We start from the raw sequence: 16,878 nt of genomic DNA on the forward strand, positions 1-16,878 counted from the left end.
GAGCTGGGAGAGGGGAAGAGAGAGGGTGGGAGAGGGGAGGGGGAAAACTGGGAGGAGGGAGCTGGAAGGGGGAAGCAAGGGAAAGGAGGGGGTGGGGAAACTCAGGGATCAGGGGTGGGGGTCTCGCCGAGCCAACCGCCTCCCAGCACGGTGAGGGAGTGGGCCTTGGCGTCCCCGGGGGGATGGGGTGGAGGGTGCGGAGGTTGAGGTGGGGGGTGTGGACATTGAGGAAGAGGGTGTGGGGGTTGAGGAGGAAGAGGTGGGAGGGGGGCAGGAGTAGGAGGAGGGACAGCAGTTGGGGGGCAGCAGGTGCAGGACCAGCACGGGGCACCATGCTCTGCAGCAGGACCTGCAGGTTTGTGCTCAGCCCTCGGACCTCAGCCAGCTGCTCCTGGCGGAGCTGGAGGTCTGCCCGCATCCAGGCCTCCAGTGTGCGGTGCACGGCTCCCAAGGACCCCAGGTGCTGGTCCCAGTACTCCTGCTCCGTGCTGGCGGTCCGGAGCAGGCCGCGGGTGCGGGAGCATGTCCCGGGTGGGGTGGTGCGCCCTGCACGAGCAGCTGTAGAGAAAGAAGAGAAGTGGTCAGTTCTCCCTGGGGACACAGAGGATGATGCCCAGCCCTCTCTCCCACCCCGCAACGTGAGGGTGACCATGTCCTGCACCTTCAGAGCCGCTGTGTTTGTACAGAGGCCATGGTCAGGATGTCTGGCTCTCCCCGGGACCGATTAAAATAATCGCGGCTTCATTTAAATTTAAATTTAAATGGCTGCCCCGCTCTGCCGATCAGCTGTTTGTCGGCAGATCGGGGCAGTCTGGACGCGCCGCGCCGACAAAGAAGCCTTTCTTGATTGGCACAGGTAAACCTGGTTTCACGAGGCATACCTGTGCCGATCAAGAAAGGCTTCTTTGTCGGCGTGGCGCGTCCAGACTGCCCCGATCTGCCGACAAACAGCTGATCGGCAGAGCGGGGCAGCCATTTAAATTTAAATGAAGCCGCGATTATTTTAATCGCGGCTTCATTTCCCTCTGCCGATCTGGCTAATCTACATGCCTCCGTCGACGGAGGCATGTAGTTTAGACGTACCCTGGGTGTCACGCAGCTGGAGCCACCTGCCCAAGGGTGGCATGGCACGTGCTCGCACGTGCACAGGTGTTTGCGTGATGCGTGGAAGGCATGGCCCACACGCGTGGTCTCTGGTCTCCCTCCCACCTCCCCTCACCCCGAACTACTTAATTCGAACTACTTACCCAGTACGGTCTCCCTGGACGACCCTGCTGACTCCGGTGCTGGGACATCCTGCGGTGGCCCTTCCGGTGTGCCCGGGTCAGGGCCCTCTGGTCCCGGCTCGCTGTCCCCCGGGCTGGCACGGACCGCCCCGCCCCCCAAGAGTCGGTCGAGGGCAGGGAAGTAGGGGCAGGTGGCAGCCCCTGCTGCGGCGCCACCCCTGGTGGCCCTGGCGTACGCCTGACGCAACTGCTTGACTTTCAGGCGCACCTGCTCCTGGGTGCACCTGTGTCCCTTTCGGGCCATGGCGTCTGCTATGCGGCCGTAGACAGCCGCGTTCCTCCTCTGGACTAGTGCAGAGATCATGGAGATTGGGGGCCTGCCCCCAAACCTCAATGAGGTCCATGACCTCCGCACTAGTCCAGGAGGCCGCGCGCCGTCTATGTCCCCTGGCTGGCTCCTGGGTGCTGGGGGACTGGGCGGGGGACACGTCACTGCCACTGGCTGCCTGGCTCATCCTGCGGCCACTGGGTCAGGGGCAGAGACTGCTGGCAGGGCTGTTTCTGCAAAGTGCCGTCTGGCCAGAGTCTACCCCTTTAAGGGTCCGGGGCTGGGGGAGAGGAGTTTTCCTGGTTGTGCCCAGAGAGGCCACCAGGGGGAACCTGGGAAGGGCTAGCCTCCCACTAGTTCGAACTAAAGGGCTACACAGCCCTTAGTTCGAACTAGTAAGTTCGAACTAGGTGTTAGTCCTCGTGAAATGAGGTTTACCTAGTTCGAACTAAGCACTCCGCTAGTTCAAATTAAGTTCGAACTAGCAGAGCGCTAGTGTAGCGCCTATCAAAGTTAATTCGAACTAACGTCTGTTAGTTCGAATTAACTTTGTAGTGTAGACATACCCCCTGTGAGTTAGGAAATTCCATCAGTCACTAGAATAATATGGCAAAGCTACTCTGAAGTGAGGGTGAGGTGGTTCTGCAATGAAAGAGAGATATGGCAAAGTGGCTTTGGTGGTAGAAGACAGACAGGCTAGCAGGCAAATTCTGCAGAGCTCCACTCCAAAGAACATTTAATACAAATGGGCAAGACAGCAACAGGAGCCCCATATCAGAACTGAGGAAGAGCAACAGGAAGCAGGGAAAGAGCCTATACAGAGTATGAATCTAGGACTGGGTTGCATGATGAAAACAGGCAAACTTCTGATATACCGTCCATCAAATTGATGATTTCCCATAAAAACAACATTTCAAATGTTGCCAGAGAGAAATCCATCTTCCTTACACCAGAATGAAAGAAAATGCATTTCCTTCACACACAGCACTGCAGAATTAGCCAGGTGCTTTATGAGGGATTTCCACCTTCCTCTGAAGCATCTAGTAGGAAGCAGCCATTTGTCCAGTCTGCTTTGTCAAAATATGGTTAGGTGTAAGTCAAGAAGAATCTCCAACTCATCTGATGAAGTGGGTTTTTCCCCACTTAAGCTCATGATATAATATATTTGTTAGTCTCTAAGGCTGTGTCTACATTGGCACCCTTTTACGTAAAAGGGATGCTAATGAGACACTTCGGAATTGCAAATGCCGCGGGGGATTTAAATATTCCCCGCAGCATTTGCATGAACATGGCTGCCACTTTTTTCCGGCTCGGGGTTTTGCCAGAGAAAAGCGCCAGTCTAGACGGGATCTTGCGGAAAATAAAGCCTTTTCCGGAAGATCTCTTGAAAGTAGGGAAATAACTTATTTCGAAATAACACGTCTGCACTACAGGGAAGCCTCAAAATTAGTCTGAGGCAGGCTTCCCTAATGTGGATGTGCTACCTCAGTTTAGAGCCCCAGGAGGCACTGGGGAGTAATTAGTCTGAATGGCCCTGGAGAGAAGCTATTTCAAAATAGCAGCAGTGCAGCATCCAGACTACTGCTATTCCAAAATAGCTATTTCAGAATAAGCATTATTCCTCGTGGAATGAGGTTTACAGCAGTTGGAATAAGCCATCTGTTATTTCAAATTTATTTCAAAATAACAGAATTGCTGTGTAGACACTTGCATTGTTAATTCAGAATAACGGCCAAATTTCTACACTAGGAAATTGTTTCAAAATAACTTATTTTGAAATAATAACTCCCAAAATAGTAATTTTAAAATAGCACGTCCAAGCTATGGGAAAGCCTAGAAATTAGTCCAACGCAGGCTCCATTAGGCTACGTCTAGACAGCAGGGCTATTTTGAGATTCTGGAAGTATCCCGAAATAGCAATTCCACATCTTTAAACATGCCCGTAATTTTGAAATAACGGGAGCTCTATTGCGGCATCCCTGTAACCCTCTTTCCATGAGAGTTAAGGGACTTGTTGGAATAGCATTTTATTTTGAAATTTGGCACTGTGTAGACAGTGCCAAATTTTGAAATAAGCTATTTTGAAGTAAAAGTCCTGTGTCGCTGCACCCTTAAAGGGGACATACTACCTAGACTTAAAGTCCCAGGAAGCAATAGGGAGTAATTAATTTGAATTACTCTGAGGAGTAGTTATTTTGAAATAGCAGCAGTGGAGCATCCACATTCCCGCTATTTCAAAATAACTATTTCAGAATTAGCATTATTCCTCGTGGAAAGCAGGAGTTATTATTTCAAAATAACCAGCCCATTATTTCGAAATAACAGGCTTGGAAGTGTGGACACTCCACTTGTTATTTCGAAATAAGGGGAGTTATTTCAAAATAACTCCCTGGTGAAGACCAGGGCTAAGGTGCCACAGAACTGCTTGTTGTTTTTAAAATCACTAACTAACATAGCTACCCCCTCTGAGACGAAGAATCTGATTTGCCCACAGAAGGGTACCTAGATAATTTCCATCTCACTGACATTGGAGGCATAGATGAAGTATTACAAATATGCTTTAATAGAACATATACATTTACAAAAAACAATTCCCTTTCTTTTAAATGCCACACTCTCAGCAGGGGAAAGCTATTGGTCCTGGAAGCTCTGAGTCTGAAATTACACCTCCTACTTCACAACACAACTAGACTGGCAGAATGGATTCACAGTTATTTCAGATTCATCAAACAAACAAAAAATGTTTCTAGAGGGTTGATTCTAGCAAATAATTGACTAGATTCATCCTCAGTGACATTATCAATTTAGCATCAATGCAGTACACCAGGAATTAATGTGGCCCATTTCCTGTAATATCTATCAGTTCACATAAATCATGTTGAATAATACATAAAAAATTCAGTTACAGATGTCCTGCATAAAAAAAAAAAAAATCACACCTTAGTCCATAAATTAGCTGCATACTTCTAGTACTTGGTGTTGGATGACGTCCCATTTGCTATATTGAAATACATGTTTAATTTTTTATTTTTCCTTGAATTTACCTAGGAAAAAATAGGGGTATTAATACATTTGTGTAATATAGTTCTGACTGGATATCATGGCTGCCATATTAGAAATAGCACTAATAACTTTTAAATTTTATAAACCTTTTGTTTGCGTTTTCGCTGTAAAATTCATCATACTCCAGTGTCACACATCTCCACCTCCCTCCACTCCATTCTTCCATCATCCCAGCAGCAGCAATAAAATGATAAATATTCAGCTATGCTAAAATGAAAGATATTTCAGAGATGCAACATTTCTATAAGGATCCCAAAGACCTTAAAATCAAAGGGAAGTCAAATCTAAAGGGTTAGTTTGGCCCATTTTAGAGAAAAAGGGTAGATTCAAAATTTGGGTTTGGATCCAAGTTCCAGCCCACACAACATTTGGAGAGCTCTGGAATTTTACTTCACACTCATTTCTAACTAAAAATATAAGGAAACACTTGCAGAAAATATAGCAAGTAAACACTTCCCTTTTTACTTGGACTGTTCAGTGTTTACCCTTTGGTAAACAATGTAAAAGGATATTTACTGAGATTGGTAATTTTAAGTGTGAGCAATAGGTCTATTATAATACCACCAGAAGAGCCTTTACAATTCCTCACCACAGGAAATCTTTCACACCAATTATTTTATTTTTGTATTGCATCAATAACATTATTTGGACTCTGTGATCAAATATGCACAGAGGTAAGTAAGTTGAGAGTTGAAATCAGGAGTGAGAGAATTTGCTTTGCCAAGGAACTACTTGAAAATCCTAGTTTCAATATTTACAGTCTTTAGGTACGTCTACACTACAAAGTTAATTCGAAATAACAGCCGTTATTTCAAATGAACTTCAATAGCATCTACACAGCCAAACTGCTATTTCAAAATAAATTTGAAAATAAATTTGAAATAGTGGAGCACTTATTTCGAATTTGGTAAACCTTATTCTATGAGGAATAACACCAAATTTGAAATAGCTAATTCGAAATAAGTGCTGTGTAGACACTTATTTCGAATTATGAGGCCTCTGGCCCTTCCCTGTTTCCCCTGGTAGCCACTCTGGGCACAACCAGGAAAACTCCTCTCCTCTCCCCCCAGCCCCAGGGCCCTTAAAGGGGTAGAGTCTGGCCACTGGGCAAGTGCGAGAGCCAGGCCTGCCAGCAGCCGCAGCCCCACAATGCCATCCAGTGGCAGCCAGCCATCTCCCACCCAGTCCCCTAGCACCCAGGGGCCAGCCAGGAGCCGTAGACGGCGCGCACCCTCGTGGACTAGTGCGGAGATCATGGACCTCCTTGAGGTTTGAGGGGAGGCCCCCAACATCCATGATCTCCGCACTAGGTGGAGGAATGCGGCCGTCTATGGCCGCATAGCAGCCACCATGGCCAGAAAAGGCCACAGGCACACCCAAGAGCAGGTGTGCCTCAAAATTAAAGAGTTGTGGCAGGTGTACCCCAGGGCCACCAGGGACGGTGCCGCAGCAGGGGCTGACACCTGCCCCTACTTCCCTGCCTCAACCGAATCCTGGGGGGCGGAGCGGTCTGCGCCAGTCTGGGAGGCAGGGAGCCAGGAGCTGAGGGCCCTGACCCAGGCACAGCAGAGGGGCCACCACCAGCTGTCCTGGCACCGGAGTCGGAAGCGTTGTCTGGGAAGGCCATGCCAGGTAAGTGCCAGCACTGTCCCCTACCCAGGGGGGGAGGCGGGGAGGGAGACCAGGGACTACGCGCGTGGGTCATGCCTCCCACAGATCATGTAGCCACCTGTGCACGTGTGAGCATGTGCCATGCCACCCTTGGGTAGGTGGATCCAGCTGCGTGACACCCAGGGGCTGTGGCCCAGTAGGCACACACATGTGTGAAGAGACCTGACATGCTCCTGACCCCAGGGCGGGACCCAGCAGAATGCTCTCCCTTCACACGCTCCCTCTACACAGAAGCAGGGGACATCTCCCCCCACCTCGCAGGGGGCGCTGGGCATCATCCACTGCGTCCCCAGGGAGAAATGACCACTCCCCTTCTTTCTCCCCGGCCACACCAGCTGCACGTGCAGGGCACACACCCCACCTGGGACATGCTCCCGCACCTGAGGACTCCTCCGGACCAGCAGCACGTGGCAGGGATACCAGGACCAGCATCTGGGGGCCCTGTGAGCCCTGCACCGCACAAACCAGGCCTGAGTGCAGGAGGACCTGCAGCTCCGCCGAGAGCAGCTAGCCCAGGACCGTGTCATGTGCTCACACTTGCAGGCCCTGCTGTAGAGTGTGCTGCCCTGTGCCACCCCAGCACCTGATGCCCCCCCAGCTACTGTTCCTCTTCCCACTTCTGCCCCCCCCACCTCTCCCTCCTCAACTTTCTCACCCTCCTCCTTAATCTCCACACCCTGCACCTCAACCTCCACACCCTCCTCCCCATCTCCCTGGGGACGCCGAGGCCCCCGCACCCACTGTGCTGGGAGACATGTGGCCCGACGAGACCCCCACCCCTGAGTGCTGAGCTTCCCCTTGCTTCCCCCTTCGAGCTCCCTCCTCCCAGTTTTCCCCCTCCCCTCTCCCATCCTCTCTCCTCCCCTCTCCTGCCTCCTTTCCCCAGTCTCCCCAGAGTTTCATTCCCCCTCCCCAGTTTTGTTAAATAAAGACAGTTCGTGTTTATAAAAAACGTGTCTTTTATTTGACATCAGGAAGGGGAGTTAGGGAGGGGTAAGTGGAAGGACGTGAGGGAGGAATGGGGCATGAGCACCCAGTGGGGAGGACCGGTGTGGCTCTGAGGGCTCTTGGGGTGGATGCTCTCCCTCAGGGCCTCCTGGATCCTAACAGCCCCCCAATGAACTCCCCGGATGGCATCCTGCAGCAAGTGCAGCCGAGCTGATGGCAACGACCCCACAAGACGCACTGGCACGCCCAGGGGGAGCTCTGGCTCCATGTGGCCGAGTGCTGTGGTGTCTTGAGTGCGGGTAGTCAGGACACTCCAAGACAGGATTGCTTTGCTGTCCCTCAGCAAGGCAGACAAGCAAGCGGGGAACCCTGAGAACTGTCTGTCCAAGGTGAGGGTAGGGTCCCTTTAAGCAGGGAGCTCAGTTAGCCTCAGGCAGCAGCCCCACACACTAAGTTCTAACCTGATGCCCTGCCGGCACTGGTTCGGCCAGCCTTAACTTCGGTTCAGGGTCCACTCAGTGTGGATGCGCTATTTCGAAATAGATTTTGTGTATAGATGCGTTATTTCAAATTAGCTTAATTCGAATTAACTATTTCAAATTGTTAACTTGAATTAACACTGTAGTGTAGACATACCCTTTGAGCAGAGATGTACTTGAACCAAAACCACAGATACCAACACAACCCCATTGAGATTTGGATTCAAAGTTTGGTATTCAGGTCAGGTCTATGGGGTGCATCTTATCTTATGCTCTCCTATATGCTGCTTTTCTTCTTCTGTTCATTCTGTCCTCTCAAAGTACAAGTTACAACCATTTTACATTCCCACAGAATGCCAAACGGAGGCTCATTTGCACCTACTTACACTTTGGTTGTAATCTGATAAGAAAATGGATGTAACTCCCTTCACCATTTACATCACCACCCAGCACTACCCAGCAATTCAGCAGGAAGATACAACTTGAGTGTTCTAAGAGATTCTCTAAAAAATTCTGAGAAAATTTCAGCAAACGGGGCCAGATTCTCCCTCGCCTGATATGCCCTAGAGAGATAGGAAGCAACAGATGCATGAGACTGAGCATACAAGATTAAGCAGACCCAACTCATCAATCTTTTCCCTAGGATTTGAAGCAGAATTTGGCCTTAAGGCCTTACACCTATTCAGAATGGCTAGTGGTGGCACAAGAAACTTGCTTCAAGTCTTCTGCTTGTACTATTTGTTGTGACATTTTTTCTTGGTGATAATTTACATGCAATCTTTTGGGTTTCTTCAAATGTCTTTCATGGTGATACAATTTGGGAACTACATTTTAATTTACTCTTTTTAATATTATACCAGGCCAAACCTCAGGATACATTAGATCTGTGCCAATTATTAAATAATGACTTAGCTACTATGGTAAAAAAGTACCCCAAGAGATTTGTCGGCCTTGGCACATTACCCATGCAAGCACCAGACCTGGCTGTGAAGGAAATGTATCGCTGTGTGAATGAGCTTGGCTTTCCTGGGGTGCAGATAGGATCTCATATCAACGAATGGGACCTGAATGCACCAGAATTGTTTCCTATCTATGCCGTAAGTAGACAATTCCTACTTTATTCCAAAGAATGTTGTGATATGGAATTTTAACTAAACAAAAGGCATTTGGACAAATTCAGCTACTAGTTATATAAGTATAAATCCAAACATTTCAATGCAAATAATCTAAATTTGCAGTAGTATATCTGAGAACAGAATTTGGTACAATAAGTCTCTTTAATGTAGCTAACTTTATGCAATGAATGATCATTTACAAGAGACAATGATAAATTTGTACTAATGACTGGGAGAATCAGCTAATACTGAATGTTATGAATTTGCAAATAAATGAACATCATAAATTTTAAAAAGCAAGGACAGCACATTTCAAAGTTACTTTGTTCATACAGTGTTTCATCCAGCCCCACTGAAGTCAATGGAAGCTTTTACCATTTGTTTAATTGGGAACAGGAACAAGACTGCCTATCCAATTGAGCGCTCATGGATGGATTCCCAACTACTTACACAACCAAGAATCCCAGTAAAGTCAATGGGAGTTCTGGGTGTACAAGGACTGCAAAACTGGGCTTTTATTCAGGCAAACTCTCAGTGATGATCTCTGAAGCTATGTGTAAGGAGTGCTGATAAGTAGCTCTTTGATAGGTTTAGCTTTAATTATACATTATAATTCATAATGAGATGTCAGCAAATGTTCTAGAACACCTTGTGTAAAATATGTAATGAAATCTTGGTCATAGGAGGTCATTGCAGATCTCTATTACTGTTGGGGGGCATCTAGACTGGCTTGCTTTGTTGCTTTTGCGCAAAATCTTGCCGCCTGTATACACTGGCCATGGGTATTAGCGCAAGAACACTGACTTTGTAACATTCAAAATCAGTGGTTCTTGCACAAATACTCTGACGCTTCCGCTCAGGGATAAACCCTCTTGTACAAGTATTCTCGCGCAAGAGGGCCAGTGTAGACAGCCACGTTAATTTCTTGCGCAAGAAAGCCTGATGGCTAAAATGGCCATCGGAGCTTTCTTGCGCAAGAGAGCGTCTACACTGGCACGGATGCTTTTGCACAAAAGCAAATCTTTTGCACAAAGGCACATGCCAGTATAGACGCTCTCTTGCACAAATACTGATGAGTTGATTGTGTGTTAGTGCTATGATTATTTTTGTGTCTATTTGGAATTAAAGAATGAACAGTTTAAGACTGTGAGTTCCAAAGTGACCAAAGGAGTTAGGCATCACATTTTCTCTTACTTGCCATTGATGGCTGTTTGGAAAATCTGAACCTCAATCATTTAATTTTGGAACCGTATCTAACGTATTTCCTAGGTAGCCATAGTCTGAACCAAAACCAACTGGAGCATTTGAAAAGACTGTGATAGATTTCTATGGGTTTTGGATCTAGCCATAATAACCTTGGAAGCTAAGTGCCACACAGAATTGAGTAAACATCATCAAAAATTCTCACCTGAATTTATAGATTATAAATTGAGTGTAAAGGGTGTATTTAAAAAAAATAGTGTGAGGTCCAGATGGGTACCATCATTTGTTTGAATTACTGGGTTTAATCAATGAACATTCTGTATATATGTCACAGATTATTATAATTGTCATCTTGAAACTGATTCATGGGGGTTATTTTTCAGTTCAATTGACTTGAGAACTGTTAGTGCAGCCTCTTGGTCACACACAGTCTGTCATCAATCTCCACCTTATAGGAACGATTACATCCATCAGTATATGTTGGAACATATAAAGGAAGTTGCCTCCCACAATAATTCCACATACAGAAATACTCTTGTAAAGATGATGAAGAAAAGCTATATTTGACCTAGACTTATATCATTCCATCAAGCCACTTACTGAATGGAATATTTTCTTTACAAATATAATCCTAATCCTTATTAGAGATTGTGACGGATCTAGTTCTGGGTGAGAGCGTGCAATCCCCGATCTGGGGTTACGGCCCAGAGAGCCCTCTGTCTGAATGCCATAAAGCCGTGGTTACCAACCAGTAGATCGCGATCTACCGGTAGATCTCAGGGGCTCTAAGAGTAGCTCTTGAGCCCTCTCTGAACTGCGCACCTGCGCAGTAAATTTACATTAGATTTCCTCATTTGAGGAGCAGCTACTCACCGAGCAACAACACAGGTGAGTAGCTGCAAGGAATGGTGGGAGCTGGGAGGTTGGAAGGGCTGAAACACCCCAGCCAGCTGACTGTGGCTTTCAGCTGAAAGAGGCTGCCCCACGCTCCAGCTGATCGGTGGCTTCTCCTCTGCACCTTCCCACGTGGAGCTTGGTGCACACTGGCTGAGCGCCATGGCCAGCTGGCCGGGCAGCCACTTCTCTTCGCTCCCGCCCGGTGTGCTGGAGCAAGCTTCCCGGGCTGAGCGTAGGGCAGCTGGGCGGGAGTGAAGAGAAGCAGTTTCCCGGCCAGCTGACCATGGCGCTCAGCCAGCGTGCACCAAGCTCCATGTGGGCAGGCACAGAGGGGAAGTCACCCGATCAGCTGGAGCGCAGTTCAGCCTCCTCCAGGCTGAAGGCCACAGCCAGCTGGCCAGGCAGCTCCCCCTCAGCACCAGCCCACGTGGAGAGTGGTGCACCCTGGCTGAGCACCACTTCCAAATGTTGAAAAACCTCTTCCAAATGTTGGAAAAACCTTTTTAAAAAAGCAGCAGTATAAGGATTGGGGATAGCAAGTGATGGAGAGGAGGAGAATAGAGAGGGCGGGGCTTCAAGGAAGGGGCGGGGTGGTAGATCTTAGCTTGGTCTGTCGTTTAAAAAGTGATCTTGGATGTAAAAAGGTTGGAGACCACTGCCATAAAGTCACCGGTTAAATGGGCGCGAGCTCCTGTGCCACCCGCGGGAGGGGCATCGGGGCCCAGCGAGTCCTGCGTCCCTGATTCCCCCTCTCGGGGCACCTTGGAAGGTCACCACAGTTCTCGTGGTGGTGGTCCCGACCACCTTGCACCCGTTCGCTCCTTTCCAACATTGTGTGCTACATGGAGGGATAAAAGGGGTGGCTAGGGGGACCCGGGCCCTCCCTCTCCACCGGATCCCAGCCCGGGGCTCTAAGGGTTTGGGTCTCGACCCTTACCCGGCTGACGGTGTCCCACCCCGTAACACGTCAGCCCACGGGCACTAGTACGGCCCTGCCCCAGGCTGTTTCCTAGCCTCCCCTGAATCAGCGGTTCTTGGCGTCAGACCATCAGCCCTTACCTCACCGTTGGGGAGATGCAAGAGTCCGTCCCGTGGCTCCTCTGGAGTCCCAGCTTCCCGTCTCAGCCGGGGGGGGGGGGGAGAAATTGCCTCCCCGGTGTCCTCCTCTTTGCTCCGGCTCTGGCGCAGCTTTTAAACGTCCCGCCGGAGGTCACGCCGCCCTTCTCAGCCCCGCCCTGGCATTGCCGGCATCCCTGCGCAGGGCTGCAGGAGGCGGGGTTGCATCTTGGCGTCCCCTGCCTCGGGCGTGCACGTCCGGGCCAGCATGTCAACTGGCGCAGTTTGCCCCGGCCGCGGAACTCCGCTCCGCGCTGGGCTCGGGGGATGCGGTGTTCTGGCGGTCCACCAACTGCGCAGCACCTCCTGGGCTTTCTGTTGGGGCTGGAGCCGCTACCCCACCCCGCTCTAGTGCGGGCCGCCACTGGCCCATCACAGAGATGTTAAATCCTGTTTAATTAGTTAACCAGTTAAAAATTTAACTAATTAAATGGGGCCAAGTGGGGGGCTGATCCATAATTCCTTGGGCAGAGGACTGGGGGTGCAATAAGGGGTACAGGGTCTGGAAAGGGGTATGAATGCAGGAGAGGAGTCTGACTTGGAAGAGTGGTAGAGGAGGGGGAATAGGGTCTGGAAAGGGACTGGGATTGGGACTGTGGTGCGGGGAGAGGGCAGACGGTTAGGAGGAGAAAAGGGTGGGGTGCCATGTGCAGGCTCTGGCTGGGAGGCGCTTACTTTAGGAAGCTTCTGTCCAGCAGCCCTGCAGGACCCTTAGACTAGCTCCCTGCCTGCTGCATGCTTGCACACCACTCAAAGCGGCCAGCTGCATAGGCCATGTGCTTTCTATGTGTTGCACAAACTTTGGGAGGGGGCCTCCACACACTGCATGCATTGCAAGCACAGCCCAGGCAGCTCCCATTGGCCAGTTTCCAGCCAATGGGAGTTGCAAGATTTTGCTGGAGGTGGGGACAGCGATCACATGGCCTTCATAGCCAGCTGCTTTGAGGGGTGCAGGGGATGGTGAAAGACTAACTCCAGTAGTTTGGTGGGCCAGATCCATATTTTGCCCATCACTAATCAAGCAGACTGTTAATTTGCACTAAGCTAAACTTTGCAGTAAGACACAGATACAAATAATGTGACAGGCATTATTGTACCAAACAGTTAAATCTGAAGAAAATTTTATTTAAATGACAAAATTTAAGGGCCCAATTTTACAGTCCTTAAAGAGACCTTTGAATCAGAGTGAGAATTGGAGTAAGGATCAGGGATTGAAGGATAAATACTACCATCCTCATGGGTGCAGGAGTTCTTTCCATGGGATTCTCTTAATTGAAAAAATTGCACCAGGTTAGAACATAACCTAACATACAACTAACATAAATTGAACACAACTTTGAAGGCAATGTAGGCAGTCACGTTCATTACCATATCAGCTGGTCTGTGTTAGTTAACTAACTAACTGTGTTAGTTAGTTGAGATTGTGCTCTAATTTAGTGTAGTTCTGTAGCACAGACAAACCTCAATCTGCTGCTATGGTGGGCTTTGAGGGTATGTCCACACTACCACCCTAGCTCGAACTAGGGTGGTTAATGTAGTTAAACGAACTTGCAAATGAAGCCCGGGATTTGAATTTCCCGGGCTTCATTTGCATGTTGCCGGGCGCCGCCATTTTTAAATGTCCGCTAGTGCAGACTCCGTGCCCGCAGCTACACGCGGCACGAACTAGATAGTTCAGACTAGGCTTCCTATTCCGAACTATCTGTATGCCTCGCAGACATTTAAAAATGGCGGCGCCCAGCAACATGCAAATGAAGCCCGGGAAATTCAAATCCCGGGCTTCATTTGCAAGTTCGTATGACATACACCCTAGTTCGAACTAGGGTGGTAGTGTAGACATACCCTGAGAGAGAAAAGGAGAATATATTCTGTATGTTCCAAGCCCATTTACTCAGTAGGGGCTACAACTTGGGCCTGGTGAGTACCTCCATTGTTTGCCAAATCTTGCAATGCTTTCTATGAATGATTTACACCCAAAGGGGGGGGGGGGAGGACTTTTTAGCACTATTGCCCGAAGTATACAGACATTTTGGAGTTCATTTTGCTGCTGCTAAGTCCAGATAATATTTTTTCCTTTTCACCACAGGCTGCTGAATTATTAAACTGTTGTCTGTTTGTGCATCCCTGGGATATGCAAACAAATGGAAGGATGTCCAAGTATTGGCTTCCCTGGCTTGTGGGTGAGTATATAGTTATAGTGCTTAATCTTGCTTTATTACCTGGCATTAGCTGCAACACATCATGCCAAGGAGACAACTGCAAGGCTACGTCTACACTGGCATGATTTTCCGAAAATGCTTTTAACGGAAAACTTTTCCGTTAAAAGCATTTTCGGAAAAGCACGTCTAGATTGGCAGGATGCTTTCCGCAAAAGCACTTTCTGCGGAAAAGCATCTGTGACCAATCTAGACGCGGTTTTCCACAAAAAAGCCCCGATCACCATTTTCGCGATCGGGGCTTTTTTGCGGAAAACAGTTCTGTGCTGTTTACACTGGCCCTCTTGTGCAAATGATTTGTGCAAGAGGGCTTTTGCCCAAACGGGAGCAGCACAGTATTTCCGCAAAAACACTAACGATCTTACATGAGATCGTCAGTGTTCTTGCAAAAATTCAAACGGTCAGTGTAGACAGCTGGCAAGTTTTTCCGCAAAATCAGATGATTTTGCAGAAAAACTTGCCAGTCTAGACACAGCCCAAATGTATAATTGCATGAGGAAAGTTTACATTACATTTCTCTGTCAATCATTTTTAAAATCAGACCCCGCCATTAGGTCAACACTGTAAACTTCATTGGCTAAACTTTGTATATTTATAATATCTGTATCTTTAGAATTTAAGAGGCTTGTAACAGCCTCTAATGTTCTCTTGCCTCCTAGAGAGCAGATCTCCATCTTCTGCCTGTATAACAAGAAGTCTGCCAAAGGAATAATTAGAATAAAGACAAGCAGAATTAGAAAACAACACACATTACTCTGTATAATGCCCTCTGAAACAGGTAGACTAAGAAAGCAATATTTTGATTTTCAGTTTATTTCAACAATAGTGGAAACATTATGTGTTCATGGCTCCTTAGAGGTATAGGCAATAGGAAATTGTCTGGTTTCAGTGTTTTTCACATCTGTCGATTAAATTAGAGTTGCAGTCCAGCACAGAGTAACTGGGTAGAATTATGATAGTTGCTAGAAGATTTTAGGCCTGTTTCTACTGGTTTAGTGCTGTATAATTTGACAGTTTTCATTGGAGTTACTCCGGATTTACACCACTGTAGGTAAAGTGTCTAGACAGTGGGGCTATTTCGGAATACTGGAGGCATCCTGAAATAGCTACCCTCTGTCTTTTCAATACGCCTGTTATTTCAAAATATTTTTTAAATAACGGGTGCACTATTTCGGCATCCCTGTAACCTTCATTCCATGAGGATAAAGGGATATCTCGAAATAGCACATTATTTTGAAATTTGGCACTGTGTAGACACGCCAAATTTTAAATAAGCTTTTTTAAAATACAGTCAAAATAAGATACTCAAATTGTGTCATACAAATTGCATATTTTATTTTGAGTTTAGGGTGCTGTGTAGACATACCTTGTGACTGAGAACAGAAACTTTAGCACTATCCACACTAGAACATTTTTCGTGTTGCAGCCAGTACTGCTCTTATGAAACACCTGACCTCCACACATGAAGTTTCTAGCAAAGGTGCACAGGTGTTCACATCACCACAGTGCTTGCATTGGGTTGCATTACATTGGCCATATCTGGAGGTGTGCCTTTTGTTAACTCTGGCTCAGATCCAATGTGAGTTCTACTATAGATGGGCTACCAGCTGCTCGCACCATTTTTAACACCATATGAGATAATGTTACTCAGTACAGGTCTATTTGACGTAGTGTTAAAAAAAACTGGAACGTTGTTCTATTTACTTAATGAGATGCAGTAACCTAAAAACACTTTTAATGGTACTTGTGTAGAGCTTTAATCTTCAGAGCACTGAACTAACAACTTAATCCTGGCAACTCCCTTCTGAGTTGGGAAGTGTTATTTTCTCCATATCATGAGACAACTAAAGCAGAGAGGTTTAGGCCCAAATTTTCAAAGTTGGGTGTCTAGAGATAGGCACATATGGGACCTGATATTTTAGAGCTGCTGAGTACCCCCAACACTCATTGCCTGGTATAGTGATAGAAATTGCCTGGTATAGGTTTCTAAATTTGGCTTTAGGTGCTTAACTCTAGGAATCAAATTTGAAAATTCTGGCCCAAAGACAGAGATAGCCAGTGTCAGACCTGAGGTTACAGCTTAGGTTTTCTTAGCTCCCAGTCCTGTTTTCTGCCCAAAGTTTAAGAACCTTAACTGATTAATAGTGTTGCGTGCTTCTCAAATAAGAAATAATGCAATGTAATTTGCCATTTGCATTAACTATAGAGGATATCAGGGAAAACATCAAGCTGCAGTGTAATGTCTTATGTCATGATTTTTTTTCTTGTCGTTAGGCATGCCAGGGGAAACAACCATTGCCATTTGCTCCATGATTATGGGAGGAATTTTTGAAAATTTTCCTAAACTGAAAGTTTGTTTTGCCCATGGAGGTAGGTAGTTTGCTGGGTATTATTGAATTTAATTTTGTCTGCTATGAGAGCAAAGTCAAGCATTTACTTATATTTGGACAACAACATTCAATCTACTATATATTTGAGAGAATTTGTCTGTCTATCTGCCTGTTTGTTCAAGAAATCCTTCTAAACAGTAAGAGCTAGGGCCACCAAATTTGGCATACAGCTTTCTCTTATCATAACTTAAAGCAACATAAGGGTTTGGTTGTGCCAGAAAAATGG

At 47.3% G+C, this 16,878-nt stretch overlaps 1 protein-coding gene across 2 annotated transcripts in view; it reads left to right on the forward strand.

Annotated features, from left to right (window-relative positions):
* Positions 1–16,878, forward strand: part of ACMSD (aminocarboxymuconate semialdehyde decarboxylase) — a 65,598-nt gene that overhangs the window by 26,104 nt on the left and 22,616 nt on the right. For both annotated transcript variants that reach the window (XM_006117070.4, XM_006117071.4), the window contains exons 5-7: positions 8,576–8,812; positions 14,133–14,226; positions 16,537–16,632. In XM_006117070.4, coding sequence (XP_006117132.1) covers positions 8,576–8,812; positions 14,133–14,226; positions 16,537–16,632 — 427 coding nt within the window. The remainder of the gene's footprint in view (positions 1–8,575; positions 8,813–14,132; positions 14,227–16,536; positions 16,633–16,878) is intronic.

The sequence above is a fragment of the Pelodiscus sinensis genome, chromosome 7 (assembly GCF_049634645.1).
Source record: "Pelodiscus sinensis isolate JC-2024 chromosome 7, ASM4963464v1, whole genome shotgun sequence".
Classification (NCBI taxonomy): domain Eukaryota; kingdom Metazoa; phylum Chordata; order Testudines; family Trionychidae; genus Pelodiscus; species Pelodiscus sinensis.